The 16,261-nt window shown below is 40.9% G+C and overlaps 1 protein-coding gene across 1 annotated transcript in view; it reads right to left on the bottom strand.

Annotated features, from left to right (window-relative positions):
* Nucleotides 1-16,261, bottom strand: part of ACTN2 (actinin alpha 2) — a 59,333-nt gene that overhangs the window by 26,186 nt on the left and 16,886 nt on the right. The window contains exons 4-12 of the mRNA XM_075596399.1: nucleotides 13,479-13,565; nucleotides 12,748-12,835; nucleotides 10,137-10,215; nucleotides 7,089-7,170; nucleotides 4,316-4,401; nucleotides 3,827-3,919; nucleotides 2,814-3,044; nucleotides 1,943-2,090; nucleotides 1,257-1,407 (exon numbers count right to left, since the gene is read on the bottom strand). Of these exons, the coding sequence (XP_075452514.1) occupies nucleotides 1,257-1,407; nucleotides 1,943-2,090; nucleotides 2,814-3,044; nucleotides 3,827-3,919; nucleotides 4,316-4,401; nucleotides 7,089-7,170; nucleotides 10,137-10,215; nucleotides 12,748-12,835; nucleotides 13,479-13,565 (1,045 nt within the window). The remainder of the gene's footprint in view (nucleotides 1-1,256; nucleotides 1,408-1,942; nucleotides 2,091-2,813; nucleotides 3,045-3,826; nucleotides 3,920-4,315; nucleotides 4,402-7,088; nucleotides 7,171-10,136; nucleotides 10,216-12,747; nucleotides 12,836-13,478; nucleotides 13,566-16,261) is intronic.

The following is a 16,261-nucleotide window of genomic DNA, read 5'->3' as shown; positions in this document are numbered from 1 at the left end:
TTGAGCGTGAATTGTGATAAGAGAACTCTTTTGAAACAAGTATGTGTGTCAAAATATCTTTATTTATGTTATGTTATGCATCTACCTTTACTTTTATTTTCTTAAACTAATTTGGTGAAATAAAGAGAGAATATGGTTGATTGTACTTATGTATGTGTTACATAACCACATTGTTGCCACATCATACGTTAGTTGAGCTCCAGACAAGGATTCTGGGTAATGACATGAAAATTAATACCTAACAGGTGTGTCAATGTTAGCTTCTATTTATTTTAGTACACGGTTTCCCTAGAGTGCATTGAACAGTTTATACAGCTAACCCTTGGCAAGGACGATACATAATCAGTGAACCCAATGAAAGACAGGTGTTTCATACCTTTTAGATACATCTGTTTAAACTTGGTCACTAATTCTGCAATGTGAAGCAGGTAGTGGTTGCAAACCATACACACTTGGGTTATAGTGATTAAACAGAGTGACAAAACCCCTCCACTGTACAAAGTAGAACAAGGAAAGAATACCTATGAGTGTGCTGCAGACAAAGGTGCTTATTTGCATATCACTAGTCCAAGAATCTTTGTACTGCATACAATTTAACTACTGTATGATGTGACTGTGGATGAACAAAGCAGGTTTGGGGACCTGTGGATGACATACCAGTTCCCTCATGTGCCTTCTTTCTTTAAAGTATTTTGTACAGTGGAGGAATTTTACCACTTTGGTAGCCACCATAACCTAATTGTATCTAGTGACATACATGACTTGTAAATTATAGGGAGCATAGGTAATAGTTGTGAGGGGTATGGACTATGAGCCCAGTGCATTTTGCTAAAATACCACTAGTGAATAATATAGGTACTATTGCACCATATCAACTAATAAACTATACAGCTCCTACATGTCGTACGATACGATCACCACACGCATGCCAAAGAAATAGTTGTAGGAGGTCAATTATATTTTGTGCATGCATGTTGTCTGAGCATTCATTAGCAGTGTAACCATTTAACTAATACAGTGTTTTGTGAATAAATTGGATCACAGAGACCACTAAACCATTTGCACAAACTAGACCTTTCTGATTCAGGTCTAAATTTAGCTGGCAAAAGAAAAGGATTTAAAAAAATTGCAAGATAATATTCTTACACCGCTATCTGTGGAATTCTTTTACACAGTACCTACGACATTATCAAATTCCATGGAAATAGTTTTATCAACTGAATGTCAGCAGCTGTGCGCCTGTAAGTGGAACGTACTTCAACTCCTGGGCAATGGCAGCAATCTGTTCTACTCTATCCTGGCGCGCAGACAACTCGCTCTCAAATGCCTCGTGTTTCTTCAGCAGAGCGCGCACTTCTGTCAGCGATGAAGACTCGTAGTCTTTTAGCACTAAGAGCTGTTCTCTCCCTGAACAAAGAGACAACAAAGCAAATGGTTTATCAATAATACAAATACCATATGGTCTTCAATTTACAACTGGTCAGGTGATGTGGAACACAAAAGACTGAAAGGAGTTATTATTAAGATAAAAAATAGCTATTTTCTCCTTTTTCTATCTGATACACAAAAATAATGGTGGGATAAGTTGTGATGTTCTGCACAGACATTCTGCCATGAAATCTTATGGAAATGATGATATTCTGAGTTATGATGGGATATGTGGTGCTATCTTGGGGGACTATGTCATGTGCTGTATCTGAAGCTGTTGCCCTTCTGATTCAGAATGTTGGGCTTACAGTATTTTATAAGCTCCAAAGCAGCCAATCGCAACCGCCCCCCAACCCCACCCCCCCATTCATGTCAATGGGAGTTTTCCCAATCGCCGTGGCCTGTTTATCCGCAACACAGCTGAAGCCAATGTGTTACCTATGGCCATGATATCAATGCATCAGTATTGTAGCCGAGTGTCGATAACTTCTACCTCAGTGCCTGTGTTACTTACCAGATGTCCAGGATTCGTGTGAAGTACACTTCTGCCTGAATTTCTCAGCCAGGTGATCCAGCCTCTCAAGTCTTCTCAACTCATTAAGTAACCATTCCTCATATCCCTTCTCACCATGCTCCAACCTCTGCCAGGCATTTGCAATATCCTATGTAACAAGGGAAACATGGCTTAATGTATGCCTTTTGCCTTTCCATGTAAACTCGCTAGGCATGTTCCTTGTTTTCTAACTCTAATGTCAGTGCATTCTTGTTTTAAATGGTCCTGAATTCTTAATGGCAAGTGGAGACTTGGAGATCCAGGACTGAACTACAATCTCACGATGACAGGGGACTAGCTTGGGAGTTCTGCACGAGGGTGTGGGGGATTCCATTTTGTGTGTGCCACAGGGGGTGCTATATTGTGTGTTCTGCAGGGTCCGGGGGGTGATTAAATGTAGTATTTTGAGGAGAGGGCGGTATTATGTGTATTGCGGAGAGGGCAAGATGAAAAATTTAGGGGCGGCAAAAAGGTATGAGCATAAGGGCAGCAAAATTATAAATCCGCCACTTGGAGTAGAAAATGACAGGACTTTTAAAAACTTAGGAAATGTGTGAAATGTAGGAAATCCTGCGAGATGGATATGTAAATTCAGCCATATAATGTTGTTCTTCTGAAATGACAGAGAACATCTTGTGACATGCAAAACATAATCATGAATTATTTTCAACTGAGGTCTGGATTTCTCATGCTTTATTGTCTTACTCTGGAAAATTATTGGATATCATGTACAGTATTTGGGAATTAACATCTGAACAGCCGGAGAACCATATTACATTGTAAGCCCCCAAAAGCTCCATATTGCCAACATAAGAAGGTTCTCTACACTTACTGAAACCAGCTTTCCTTCAGACGGCATGAATGCTGGCCTGTTGCTTATTCGCAGCTTAGTCTGTAGAGTGTTGAAATTGATCTCCAGCTGACATTTCTCCTGGACCCTGGGTGGCTTGTGTTTACGACGATAGTCTCGGAAATCCTCCAGTTTCTTCAGCATGGCTTGCATGCTCTTCTCTGGAGTACGATTTTCCAGCCACGGAATCGTACGTCGTATCCATTCTAAAAGCTAAGTCACTGATAGGTAAGTGAAAGGCCACTGAAGCCAACCTCTAAAAGCATCGCTTACTAGAGAATTACAAAGTTACAGAACCACTTAGAGACATGTAGCTATGGAATATAATTGTTCTGTATAGTTTTCTTCTCTTATTGTATATTGTTCATATGGCACCTCTCTCTTAATTCATTAGTAGGCTAGCTAGGGCAACCTAAAAAGATCACCTCTGACCCTTAATCAACCACAGGACAAAATAGAATATTTAACATTTAAATAAAAGCAATATAATAGTAAAAATATGGGGGGATTATTTGTCAAAGTCTCTGGCGGTTGCAAAAGTAAGGCAAAAACACAGATTTATCAACAAAAATCCCTCCCATTGAAACCAATGCTGTTTTCCTCTTTGAAAATCTATTGCAGTACAGTATGTGTTTACAAGTACCGCCCCACTTTATTTGCAAGGACATTTTTGATAAATAACCTTCTTGGTAATTTGATGAAGTCACACAGCATTGATCTCATAGCATTGTCCACTATTGTGGCCATTTTACTGACTCCTATTTCTACCTTTATGTTTGAAACCACCTTACCACAGATTAACATTACAAACGCAAGAGGCTAACTGAGCTCTGCAAAAATGTACTGAACACGTCAAGATGTTTTTGTTATCGTAGAAAGGTAATGTATTCTCAAATCCACGTTTCGTAGGGGCAGGTGTCCTACAGGTAGCTGTGGGAAGAGAAAATAGGTTTGATCGTGAATAAAGTACTAATTGCATTGACATGCCTTCTTACCTCACTTGCAAGCCTTTCATACTCTTCCATCATCTTCTCATTTTCCTGATTCACACCGAGTACTTTGCAGATTCGATTAGCTGCAGTTTCGGCCTGTAAAACATATTGGCATATTAGCCAGGAGTAATACTACTACTTAAGACCCCTAGTAAAATCACAGAAAAGGAAAAGGTATCACTTAAAAATCGTGACGACCCTGCATGAACTTAGTGATCAGACAGTATATTGTACAAATCATCAATACCAGAGGGGGCTGCAACAGATTGCGCGCGCACAATTTGTAAAGCAAGGGATATATACAGTATATACAATAGCGTGATTGGAACAATGGGGGCTATAGTATGGTTTGGTGCTACATCTATCAAGCCATGCTGTCCAGTTCTTTAACAATGGGTTTCCAACGTTACATTACTGCCAGATGGGCCAGCAATGCATTGCAAAGTTCTCTGGCAGCAGATGATTTAACCATGGTAGAGATATCTGAGATACCTGTTCAGCTCCAGCGAAAGCATGATAAAAGCATGATACATAAGTCATGATCGCTCTTTCATCGGGTTTCGCAGTGTTTACAATATCTGCCGGGAAATAAAGAAAAGAAAAGAGAAGAAAAAATGGTTAGAGAGCCATCAACACACAGGATATTTATGCGAGAATATTAGCTGTTTGTCCTCGATAAACCAAAGCTTAGCAAAATATCCAGCAGGGGCATATGAAGAAGGGAGTACACTGCATGTCAAACTCTGTGTGATGCGTTCCGGATAAAGGAAGTGCAGCTGAAACTGGTTACGTTGGAAAAAACAGCTTTTTATTGAACGTAGACAGGCATAGTAAAAAAACAAGTCAGGGAAGAAGCCTCTGACGCGTTTCATGCAGGTACTGCACTTAAAAAAAAAAAAGAAAAAGTGCAGTACCTGCACGAAACGCGTCAGAGGCTTCTTCCCTGACTCTTGTTTTTTACTATGCCTGTCTACGTTCAATAAAAAGCTGTTTTTTACAACGTAACCAGTTTCAGCTGCACTTCCTTTATCCGGAACGCATCACACAGCGTTTGACACGCAGTGCACCGCCATCATCCCTCCCACGCCAGGAGGAAGCTTTGCATTGTTCGTTTTGGGCTGAGAGCACGCAGGATCCAGGAATCCATCAATGGAGGTCGTGAGTACATTCATGGGAGTGATTCCCCAAGTCTAGCTCTAGGGGTTATGGTTTATTAGATTGATTTATCTGCCAACATTATACCCCACTCTGTGAGCCATAATGACTTATGTGTGAATATATTATATACCTGGACCTGTCAAATATCTGTGTTATAGAAAAAGACTTGATACTATGTGATGCACATCTTTAATATCTCTTAGAGCATTGGACTAGGAGATTTATCTCCATTCTTTCTACTTATAGAAGGGAGTAACTAGATGCACAGGGAGATGTCAAAGGTGCAATCCCAAGAAAAAATTACAGCTCAACCCACTTATAACGCTGTGCTTGGGGTCCAAAGAATCACATTGCGTTATAAGCGGATTCGCGTTAGAAATAATGTACAATTGTATGTATTGTACAATAAAGTATTTAAGATACCAATAATCGTGTTGTAAAGTATTCATAAATACAAAAATTGGGAGCCACGCTTGCAACGCGTTATAAGCGGATTCGCGTTGTAACGGATCGCGTTATAAACGGGGTTGAGCTGTATTTTTTATTAATGTCTCATTTTCTATCTTTCTTCCATGAACTGAATGTATGTATCTCTCTATTTATATAGCGCCATCCACTTACATAGCTCTGCACAGCAATAATACACGTGGCATAATAATATAACACATAATGGGAATTAGCGCTTCAGACTTAAAAGTAACATTTGGAGAAGGAGTCCCTGCCGGGTGAGCTTACAATCTCAGTGATTCATGATGTAGCCCACTAGAGATATCTGAGTGTAAATTGTACGTTTCCGTGGGATAGAAAAATATGGCCGGCCCTTTGCTACACAGGAATTAATTGTTTTGCTGCCTATCGGTTAATATGAATTGACATTCATTAAGAGCGCAAAATAAAAGAGTACTTTGCTCTCAAATACTTTTTGGGCAGGGATTGCACCTTTAACTACTTATCTCTCTATTGCTTGACAGAGGAGGAAGAAGGGATTAAGCATACCCACTAATATATATATTTTTTACCTTCTGCGCACCAGAAAATGTATGCTTGGAATAGGAAAATAACAGTTATTTGTAGAGATGGACAAGGCTACAGGAGTGAAATCAGAACCGTAAATTCCAAATACCAAATCAAAGCCCTTAGGGTCTACATCACCCAAGTGTCCATGCAGGGAGTTTTGGGATGAAAATTCCCATTGAAGTAAATGGGGATATGTAGTCGAAAACTACCACTTCGTACAATATAGAATTATTCCAGCAAAATGATTTTGAATCAAAACCAGAAAACTGCCCATCTCTACGTGTTTGTGACCATATCCTTTGTAATAATCTTATGTTTTCCAGTTGTGTTATTCCACTTTCTTAATTGTTTTTATAATTGTATTCCTATTTTAAGAGTTGTTCATGCTTTATTGGGCTATTTTAGCACGTGCCTGCTTATTTTGAGTTTTTACATAATTTACAGTAGTAAACACCCAAACCTAAAACCAAAACATAAATATTCCCACTTAGTTATTTCATCATGTACGGTTTTGCAAGTGCTTTAAAATTTTAAATCTGATGATTAAACTACAGCTCAACCCCCTTATAACGCTGTGCTTGGGGTCCAAAGAATCACATCGCGTTGTAAGCGGATGGTGTTAAAAATAATGTACAATTGTATGCATTGTACAATAAAGTATTTAAGACATAAATAATCGTGTTGTAAAGTATTCATAAATACGAAAATTGGGAGCCACGCTTACATCGCGTTATAAGCGGATTCGCGCTGTAACGGATTGCGTTATAATGGGGCTCAGCTGTATATGTCATAAAGCATTGCAAAAATCCTCAAATTGGTAATGTAGTGCAATCCTCTTTTCGGATTAGAATTAGATGCCTTCATATACACATTGTAGACTTGAAAGCTTATCAATGTAAAGCATACAGTGTGCTGTGTATTGCTTCTCACTGCAGAACCATCAATAAAGTTCCCTATTACTATCACTGTCACTCACAACTTGTCAGCCTCTGTCATCTTTGGTAACTACCGTAAATACAATCCATTTAAAAACTGATTGAGCATATTTTTCATGCTCACTATAGAAACTAACTAGAAAGACAGGTTTTACCTTCTGCATCCAACATCTTTGGGATATCTAGGTATTTTTCTGCAATGCCCATTGCAAGGTTTAGGTTTCCAAGAGGATCATCCTGTTTTAAAAACACAGAGGAAATCTGTCAAAGTCCTGTACCACATTCTCTACTAAACATAATGATTAAAACGGATGGTGTTTTTGCCACGGCAAACCCCCAAATTGTCAACAGTTAAACCATTTATGTTGTTGGTTAAAGATCCTGCAAATGTGGTTACAGACCCAGAATTCTAACGGGACAGCAGAACACTTTTTAAACTGTTCTATAGGAAGCATGCAATCCATTTAAGCCAATATTGACTATGCATTGCTATTGTATAAGTCACCTTATGCCCCACTTGGTTAGTAAATATGGGCCTTATTGTTATTTGTATTCTCAAGTATGCTCCATTTGCTTGTGAGAGCTTTTGGACAGGGGTACTTCAATCCAGTCCTCAAGACCCCCACCCCCAACAGGTCAAGTTCCCCTGTTGGGGGGGTTGAGGACTGGAGTTGAGCTCACCCAGGGCCGCCGACAGGGGGGGAGAGCCGGGACAAGTGTCCCAGGCCCGGTAGCTGCGGGGGGGGCTCGGCGGCCGGATAAAGCAGTTGGGCTTTACCTCTGGCACCAGAGGCCTGAGACCATCCCAAGGCAGGTAAGTCTATAGAACTTTTTCTGTATGTATTTGGGTGGAGGGGGGGGTTGTATGTAGTTGGAGGGTGTTTTAAAAAAAATGTATTTGGGGGACGGGGACTTTTTTGTATGTATTTGGGGGTGGGGGCATTTGTATGTATTTGGGGGTGGGGGATTGTTTCTATGAATTTGGGGGTGGGGTTTTTGTATGTATTTGGGGGTGGGGTTGTTTGTATGTATATGGGGGGCGAGTGTTCTTTTTGCATGTATTTGGAGGGGGGGGGGGTAGTTATTGTGGCTGGGATCGTGTGTGTGGCCAGGGAGGGGCGGAGTCAATGAGTGTGAGGAGGAGGGATAGAGGAAGCAGGATTGAGTGAGAGTGGGGTAACTGATGGAGGTGGGGGGGAGTGAGAGGAGAGAGGTGGTGTAAGATAGGGTTGAGGGGGGGGGGCGTGAGTAAGGAAGAGAGGAGGTAAGAGTGAGATAGGGGTTAGAGAAATACATGGGAAGGGGGTGGGGGGGTAGAAAAGGGGGCTTGCAAGGTTTTTGAAATGGGAGGCTCCCAAGACTGGAAGACTGGGTTTGGGGGGGATGGCCCCGGTCATAAATCTAGTCCTCAGCCCCCAGAAATCTGTCGGTGACCCTGAGCACACCTGTTTTAGGGGATGAGGAGAGATATGAAAGATAGTGATATAACAGAAGAAACCTTTTAAATTGTGTTTTTTGTTTTTTTGCTTACCGGAAAATCATTTTCACAACTCGGATATATCACTTCACTCCACATCTGTTTAATGTCAATATTAATTCAAGCTAACACCCAGAAATCATATGGTTATTCGTGCATAATTGGGAGGGACCAAAAAACTGCAAAGCTTAGAAAGTCAAATATCACTTATATGGATTAGTTAACCCCCTTTCCCTGTGTGGCTTCATCACAAATTATATTACATATTATCACATAATAAAACACATTTAATTGTAAATTGATGACTATGCTCTATCATCCCTTGAAGATAGACTGTAGCCTTTTTTTAAATTTATACAAGATTTCAGCTTTATCTTTTGGTCAGCATCCCATAACAAAGAGAGAGAGGCGGCAGCATTGATAATAAGGATTACAATATATACTTTTTTGGGGGAAGATAAGCTATCGACTTTGCCAGCGCATACTGAAGTAAAAAAAAAGAATAGATTTAAGATCTATTGTCTTGGTCAATATTAGACCCATTAATAATTTTGGCCTAATGTTAGATCCATTAATATTTATGATCCGCTGCACATATCCGGGCAGTTCTTCGGGGCATTAACAGAATGTATGTTGATCACAGGGTACAACACAGCCTGGAGAAATGCACTAATATCATTCATCAGATGATTCCAAATCAATGTTTATAACTGAATGATTACGCATAAATGTCAGGGTTATGGGAGAGGGCCCCAGAACATCTGCATTTACAAACATCTGACATACCTGGGACCTACCACCATGCTTTATACTAAATAAATGCATATGGATAGTTGCTTTATGTGTGGCTTATGGTGGATAAGTAGGCACCCAAGAGAGAAGAACAGTGCTCCAGTTCTCCACCCACACCTCAGGGATCTGCAGTGAGACCACTGGAATAACTTAACAATTACCAAGCTAATGTGTATCCACTTAACTTGGATGTAAATGCGTGATTGGTTTTTGTTTTCACTAAAACATGGTCTGACGGGTTAATTTAGAGAAAGAGTTGAGAACACTGGATTAGTATATTGTCCAGTGTAAAAAGAAATGCAAAACGTATTACCATCTCACCCAATCATGTTATTGATCCACAATTCAGTAAAGAAGCTCATACTTTTGCCTTAGTAGCTAGATAATTAAATAAGTATTTTTTTTAATGTTTTCTCCATATTGACTAAACATAAAATGTTATTTTATATATATATATATATATATATATAGATATATATATATATATATATATATATATATATACACACTGTATAATGCAATTTAAACTGGGGCATTCCTGATTTATGACTGCACCAGTCATGGGAGTCTGTTGATTTCTAAATGATGTCATTGACAGTGTTGTCACTGTGATAGTGGAATTCCTTTTTTCGTAAAGCTGCAAACATCAAAAAATAAAACTAGTAAGTTCTCAAGAATTCGACCCCAGAGTAAGTCAATGGCAAGTGCAGTCATAGACACAGATTTTTTTGTTTCAGATTTCATTAACAAAAAAACACAATGGAGAATTGCCGCTTGTGACATTTCTGTACCAATATTGTGATTACGTTTAGGGGACTTTTTCCTTCTTTTTTTTGCAAGGCAAACCATGCAGAGTTAGTCAGTGCAGTTCTCAGGACTACAAATAGAAAATCAAAAGTCCACTTCAAGTGAGCAAGCTCAATAGAATGTTGACCTTATTTAGCTTGGAGTAGTCAATGAGATCAGGCCGATGTCTGTGGATAATGGCACAAAGCCCAAGACCATCTTTCCAGCTTTACAACAATGCAGAAAAAGAACACACAGTTAAATAATATCTCAAAGTTAATTTAATGTCTCATTAGATTGTGCAAGAGATAATATTCCAGTTGCGTTTTTAGTTTAACCCCTTATGACATCATTTACACGATTCATATGATAAACTGTTTTTCTCCACTAAACAAAAGTGAAATATACAAATGTACCAAGACTTACTGCTTGCCTTGCCGAGGCCACTCGCGGGCCCACGACAGTGGCGGCCCGGACGGATTAACGCTGCAGGGGTCCGATCCGGAAGCATGGACCGCCCGCAGCGCAATCGCGGCAGGCGCTGCGGTTGTTTGCTATTCGCCAGTGGCGCTGGGTACAGTAAGTCTTACTACATCTGCATCATGCAGTCCCGGGGTCAGATGCACTAAAGTCTGTGGGAAATGGGCGTTAACTACCATCGATTTGAATAGGAGTTAGCGCCTGTTCGGGTGCATTAACCTGTAACAGTCCTTAATGAATAACCCCACTTGAAATTCTATGATTACGCAATTAGACCTGTTAGTATAAAATATCTCCTCATAAGGCTCACTGAGGAACAGATTATTTGTAGTGCTGCTGTCTACATAAACCATGAATAAAGTGGCTGAGCTATAACAAATTAAAACATTATTAAAAAAAAAAAAAACAACTTGACTAAGCCACTATTTTACCCGCATATACTGTGTTTACTAAACAGTGTACAAAAGGTTTATTCTCGTATTGTGCGTTGTGATATCCGCATTGGTCCAATAAAAGTATTATACACAGATTTTGAATATGATGTTGGATGTCGGGAAGAATAACACATACGGAAATGATTGAAGTGATTCGTGGTATGGAGATCTATCTTTTATTACAGGAGTAGCCTCACTGATCTACCGTGTCATGAAATCATTGGTAGAAGTGTGATTTAAAAAAGTGGTGAATGCAGAAAAGTACCGTTCTGTTAAACAATGAATAAAAATTTTTGGCACACATTGCTAAAATTATATTTTGGCATACAGTATGAAGGGCATTGAGTTCTGCTTTAAAACCCTTTCATAGTAATAGAAATGAAAGGGAAAGTACGCCCCGTGTAGCCATCTCCTCCTTGCAAGGGAAGATTTCATTTCAAAATAGCTTAAATCTTCCCTAGCAAGGAAAAGAAGTCTCATAGTTGAACAGGGGCCTGCTCAACTTCCCCCCCAAAATATTATTTGAATGTGGTCTCTCTGTGCAGGGTCTCATTAGTTGTATATCTAAGTACACTCCTGGTTTGGGAGCTATTGATAGGCGCACAAAAGCATGAAGCTGCCCAGTGGCCATTTTGAAAAAAGAAAATTCTCTTCTTAAAAAATATATATAATTTCTTCTGAGCCGGGAGCATGTTTTCAAAAAGGAAACCTACATAGGCTCTAGGGGGTTATGTTTTCCTAACATAACTTTGGGTATACACTGGCGACACACTTTATTCGAGCTCGGCTAGTCCCACGAATTCGGGTATACCCGGGTGTATTGAGGTTTGTGACTGTTTTCTGCCCGAGTGCATTGAGTTATTTTCCAGGCAGGGATTGAAGCATTTTATTCCCGCTGGCTGCAATACTGCACAGTACATATATATATACTGCATTACAATTCATGAATTTATGCCATCTGGTAGACACGCGAAGCATTGCAGCCTATTAAATCCTAATCATTATCATTTAACAGATCAGCCGCCCATCAGCCAGGCATGAACCCAGGCTGGGAAGGCAAACGCAACGTGGCTTGTCAGAGGTGAGGAGCGGCGCATTCCAGGTATCTGCCAGGTACATACCGGGTATTTGCTCGAATAAAGTGTGTCGGTGCAGTAGCTTCACCAGGTAGTTGGCAACTGATGATATGGAAAAATAGCTCTATTGGAAGCTTGCAGTGGAATGTCTAGGGCAGGTATGCTCTAGTCTATAGGGTTATGTGTTCCTCGCAGTGAGGCTGGACTGGCTAGAAGTACAGTACTCAGTTTCCAAATGTAATTGCTGAGCAATCTTAATATGTTAAAAAGTAAGATTTTTTTTTTTATTTTACAGAAAACCTCCCTAGGACTCAGGATGGTCTCCCATGGCAAAACAAGATTTAATACATAATCCCAATGATACCGGATTGCACCCATCACCATGCATAGCACAATTATAGGGAGTCACGTTTTTCTTACCCTACTAAACACAATTTACAGAGTGCCAGCAACTCGATATGATTGTACACAAACCGTAAGCAACACCCAAGTGACTTATATAGAATTATGTCAACCTGTGTGCTATGTGTTGAACGCTATCTATTATTTCTATGTTTTCCCAACAGAGGTATCACCACATCCACTGAGAATCCTATGTGTCACATAGAAGTCTTAGCCTTGAATGCTTTATTTGGTTACACAAAAAAAGGAATTGTGAAAAAAGTTAAAAATATGTAAAAAAAACATGAACAGAAATGTGTTGTGTAGAAGTAAAAGTGTACTGCAGGACTTGGCACAACAGCTGTTTTTCTCCATAGTGCTATGCTACCTGGTATGGAAGTTCTGTATGTTCACATTGCGATAGGGAGCAGTCTTCCGCTGGCACCATAAGAGCAAACCTTCTTTGGCAGAGGTTTCTAATACATGAAATAGGATACGCTGTTACTTGCACATTTGTCTGGCTGCATCAACAAGCTTTTGACAATTCAAGATCAATTCTAGTTATTTTTGCGTTACATCAGTAAAACATAAAAAAAGAAGAGGAGAGAAAAGAGAGAGAGAGAGGGCAAAAAGATACAGAGAATAGGGATCTGGCGTCAACAACGATGGAGTGTGAACGAGAGCAGGGGTGCTCAACTTCAGTCTTCAAGACCCCCAAACTGGCCAGCTTTTAAGGATTTTTCTGCTTCAGCACAAGTGGCTCAATCAAAATGGCGAGCCACTGATTAAGCCATCTTTGCTGAAGCAGGGATATCCTCATTACCTGGCCTGCTGGGGGGTCTTGAGGACAGGAGTTGAGCACCCCTGAACTAGAGGGCTGACAGAGTAAGAAAGTAAGTAAACAGGATACATTGTATTTTCATCATATGTGATAACATGGCACTTCATTTAGGGAATTCCATGTTGTACTCATTTTCTAGAATCCTATGTGTGAGATACACTGCTATCATATAGGAGCTAGGCACCCCTAACCCTATTCCTTCCCTTCTGCACCATGCACAGCTGTAACATTCCAGAAGAAGTTCAACAATACTGTCCCTGGCGAGGCTGCCTTCTTACCTTCTACAGATATGTCTTGAATAGCAAAACGAAGGATAATTGTCCAGATCATGCCCAAAGTCATCTTTACATTCCCGTCCACAATTTCTAGAGCGGAAATAAAAGAACAAGCAACTTACACATGGTTCAACTTGCACTGGAAATACCTCTCTTATGACAGCAGTTTCGATCCATACTTACTATTTTGTTTGTCAGCGCTTCTAAAAAATCTACAAGGAATATTAATTAAATGGTAAATATTCCCAAAATCTACCGCAACTCTTGTTCTGTAACTGTTTAAAGACCCCCTGGTACTGAACATGTGAATGCAGGGCAACCTAAAAATTGCAACCAATTCTTTACACTGTATGGAACTTGATTCTTGCACTCAACAGCAAGCTGTGAAAAATTACAAAAACATAATTTTTTTAAATTTGGGGGGCGGGAATGTATTCCAGCAAAGATGTTTGTGATAAGTGACTGTCTTATCAATAACTACTTCAGATTCACATTTGCATAAAATGGGGTAAGGATGGGAGGAATGAAAAATAATTTTGCCCCTGTATAAATCCTTAGTAAGGCCACACATTGAATAAGGAGAGCACTGTGTGGCGTAAACATCCCCCCCCCCCATTATGAAATTGGAGAAGGACCACCACATTATTGAAGGAATGGAAGGTCTGGTTTATCAGGAAGGACTATCCCAATTAGAAGAACTTTCAAGCAAACTTTTCATCCAAGGACAATACAAATGACACATGGTCGAAATTTGAGGTTAGCGGAAAGGAGATTTCACTAACACAAAAGGTAAAGGTTCTCTACAGTAAGGGCAGTCGAAACGTGGAATTAACTACCTATGGAAACTTTGAAGGCAGATACAGTAGATATATTTAATAGTTAGACATAATTTTTTCAAATAAAAGGTATTCAGGGCATATGCAGAATAAATTAAACATAGAATGGGTGTGGAGTCAGGTAGGGAACTGATTGCCATTGAAACAAAAAGAAGAAATGGGGGGCACAGACTTAGTACAAAATCCTTTCTGTAATAATGAATCAATAATAGGTTAAAAAGCTTGCACTCGCACAGTAAAAATTAATGAGCGTATAGTCGCCTGTTCTTATAAGACTCCAGTCTCTTGTCTCCTCCGTGGGTAATCAGCTGGTGCTCCTTCTGGTTTTTGCTCTGGCGCTCGGGAAAATGGAACCGCTGGATGCTTTCCTGGTCTGTTGGGTGTGGAGAGGTGCTCTGTAGCAGGCTGGTGACTCCCATTGGTTAGCAGCGGTCGCTCCTCTGCTCTTCGATATCCTCCCCTATGCCCGACCGGCGTCCTGCTTGCTGTTGATCCCTGACGGAGCCACACCAAGTGGAGAAACGCGTAGGATTGAGAGAAGAAGCAAACATGATCTTAGTACACTCCAGGGCTGCCTCTATTACTCAGCCGGTAACATCAGCTGTTTGCCCGAGCTCCGATCAAAGCCAAGCGCACGGGGGGGAAGACCTACTTCCAGGACTCTGATGTCACATCTGGGAGGTCGCCGCAGCAGCCAGGACGCCGGTTGGGCATAGAGGAGGATATGGAAGAGCAGAGGAGTGTCCGCTGCTAACCAATGGGGGTCGCCAGCCTGCGATAGAAGACCTCTCCACACCCAACAGACCAGGAAAGCAACCAGCAGTTCCATTGTCCTGAGCAAAAACCAGAAGGAGCACCAGCTGATTACCCACGGATGAGACAAGAGACTGGAGTCTATCAGAACAGGTGACTATACTCTCATTTATTTTTACTGTTCGAGTGCAAGCTTTTTAACCCATTATTGGTTAATTATTACATAAAGGATTTTATACTATGTCTGCGCCCCCCATTTTTTCTTTTTGTTTCTGACGTTTCTGAGGGTTGGTGTCATGACATCTGGGGCAGCATCTCTAGACCCTTTTACATAAACTTAGGAATATTCCATGTGGGTACATTTCTACCTGAACACATTCCTCTCCACAACACTTACTTTGTGTGGATACAATATAACTTCCACTCAATTGTGTCACATTTACCGTATTTCCTGGATTGTAAGACGCCTTCGATTGTAAGACGCACCATCAATTTGGCCCTTACAATCGAGGAAAATTACTTTTTCCCTTACCATGTTTCAGGAGAGGTCCCATGTCAGCAGAGGATGAAGCGGGCGGCGGTAGGAGAGGTCCCACGTCTACAGATGGTTGAAGATGGACAGCGGGTGGGTGTGCGGAAGCAGGACAGGTCCAAAGTCTGCAGGTGAATGAAGTTAAGAAGACAACGGGCGTGCAGTGGGGTACGGCGGCAGGAGATCATAATAGCAGGAGAGCTGAGCAGGAGCAGAGCGGCATAGATGAACGGCTTGGGAGGTGCACACTGTAACTGGAAGTCAGACACTGGTCAACTTCCGATGTTACAGTGTGCACCTCCCAAGCCGTTCCACTATGCCGCTCTGCTCCTGCTATTATGATCTATTAGCCGCCTCCGCCACCGCACGCCCGCTGTCTTCTTATCTTCATGCACCTGCAGACTTGGGACCTGTCCTGCCGCCGCCACCGCACTCCCGCCCGCTGTCCATCTTCAACGCTCTGCACACGGGGAACCTCTCCTGCCACCGCCGCACACTTCGTCCTCCGCTGACATGGAACCTGTCCTGAAACATGTTAAAAAATGTAATACATCGATTCTAAGACGCACCCCGATTTCAGGCATGTGAAAATCGAAAAAAAGGTGCGTCTTAGAATTGAGGAAATAGGGTAGTTAAGTATTGTGCTTGCTGCCAAATTTGCATCT

The sequence above is a fragment of the Ascaphus truei genome, chromosome 4 (assembly GCF_040206685.1).
Source record: "Ascaphus truei isolate aAscTru1 chromosome 4, aAscTru1.hap1, whole genome shotgun sequence".
NCBI classification, from domain to species: domain Eukaryota; kingdom Metazoa; phylum Chordata; class Amphibia; order Anura; family Ascaphidae; genus Ascaphus; species Ascaphus truei.
This window is presented reverse-complemented; position numbering and strand designations above follow the sequence as displayed.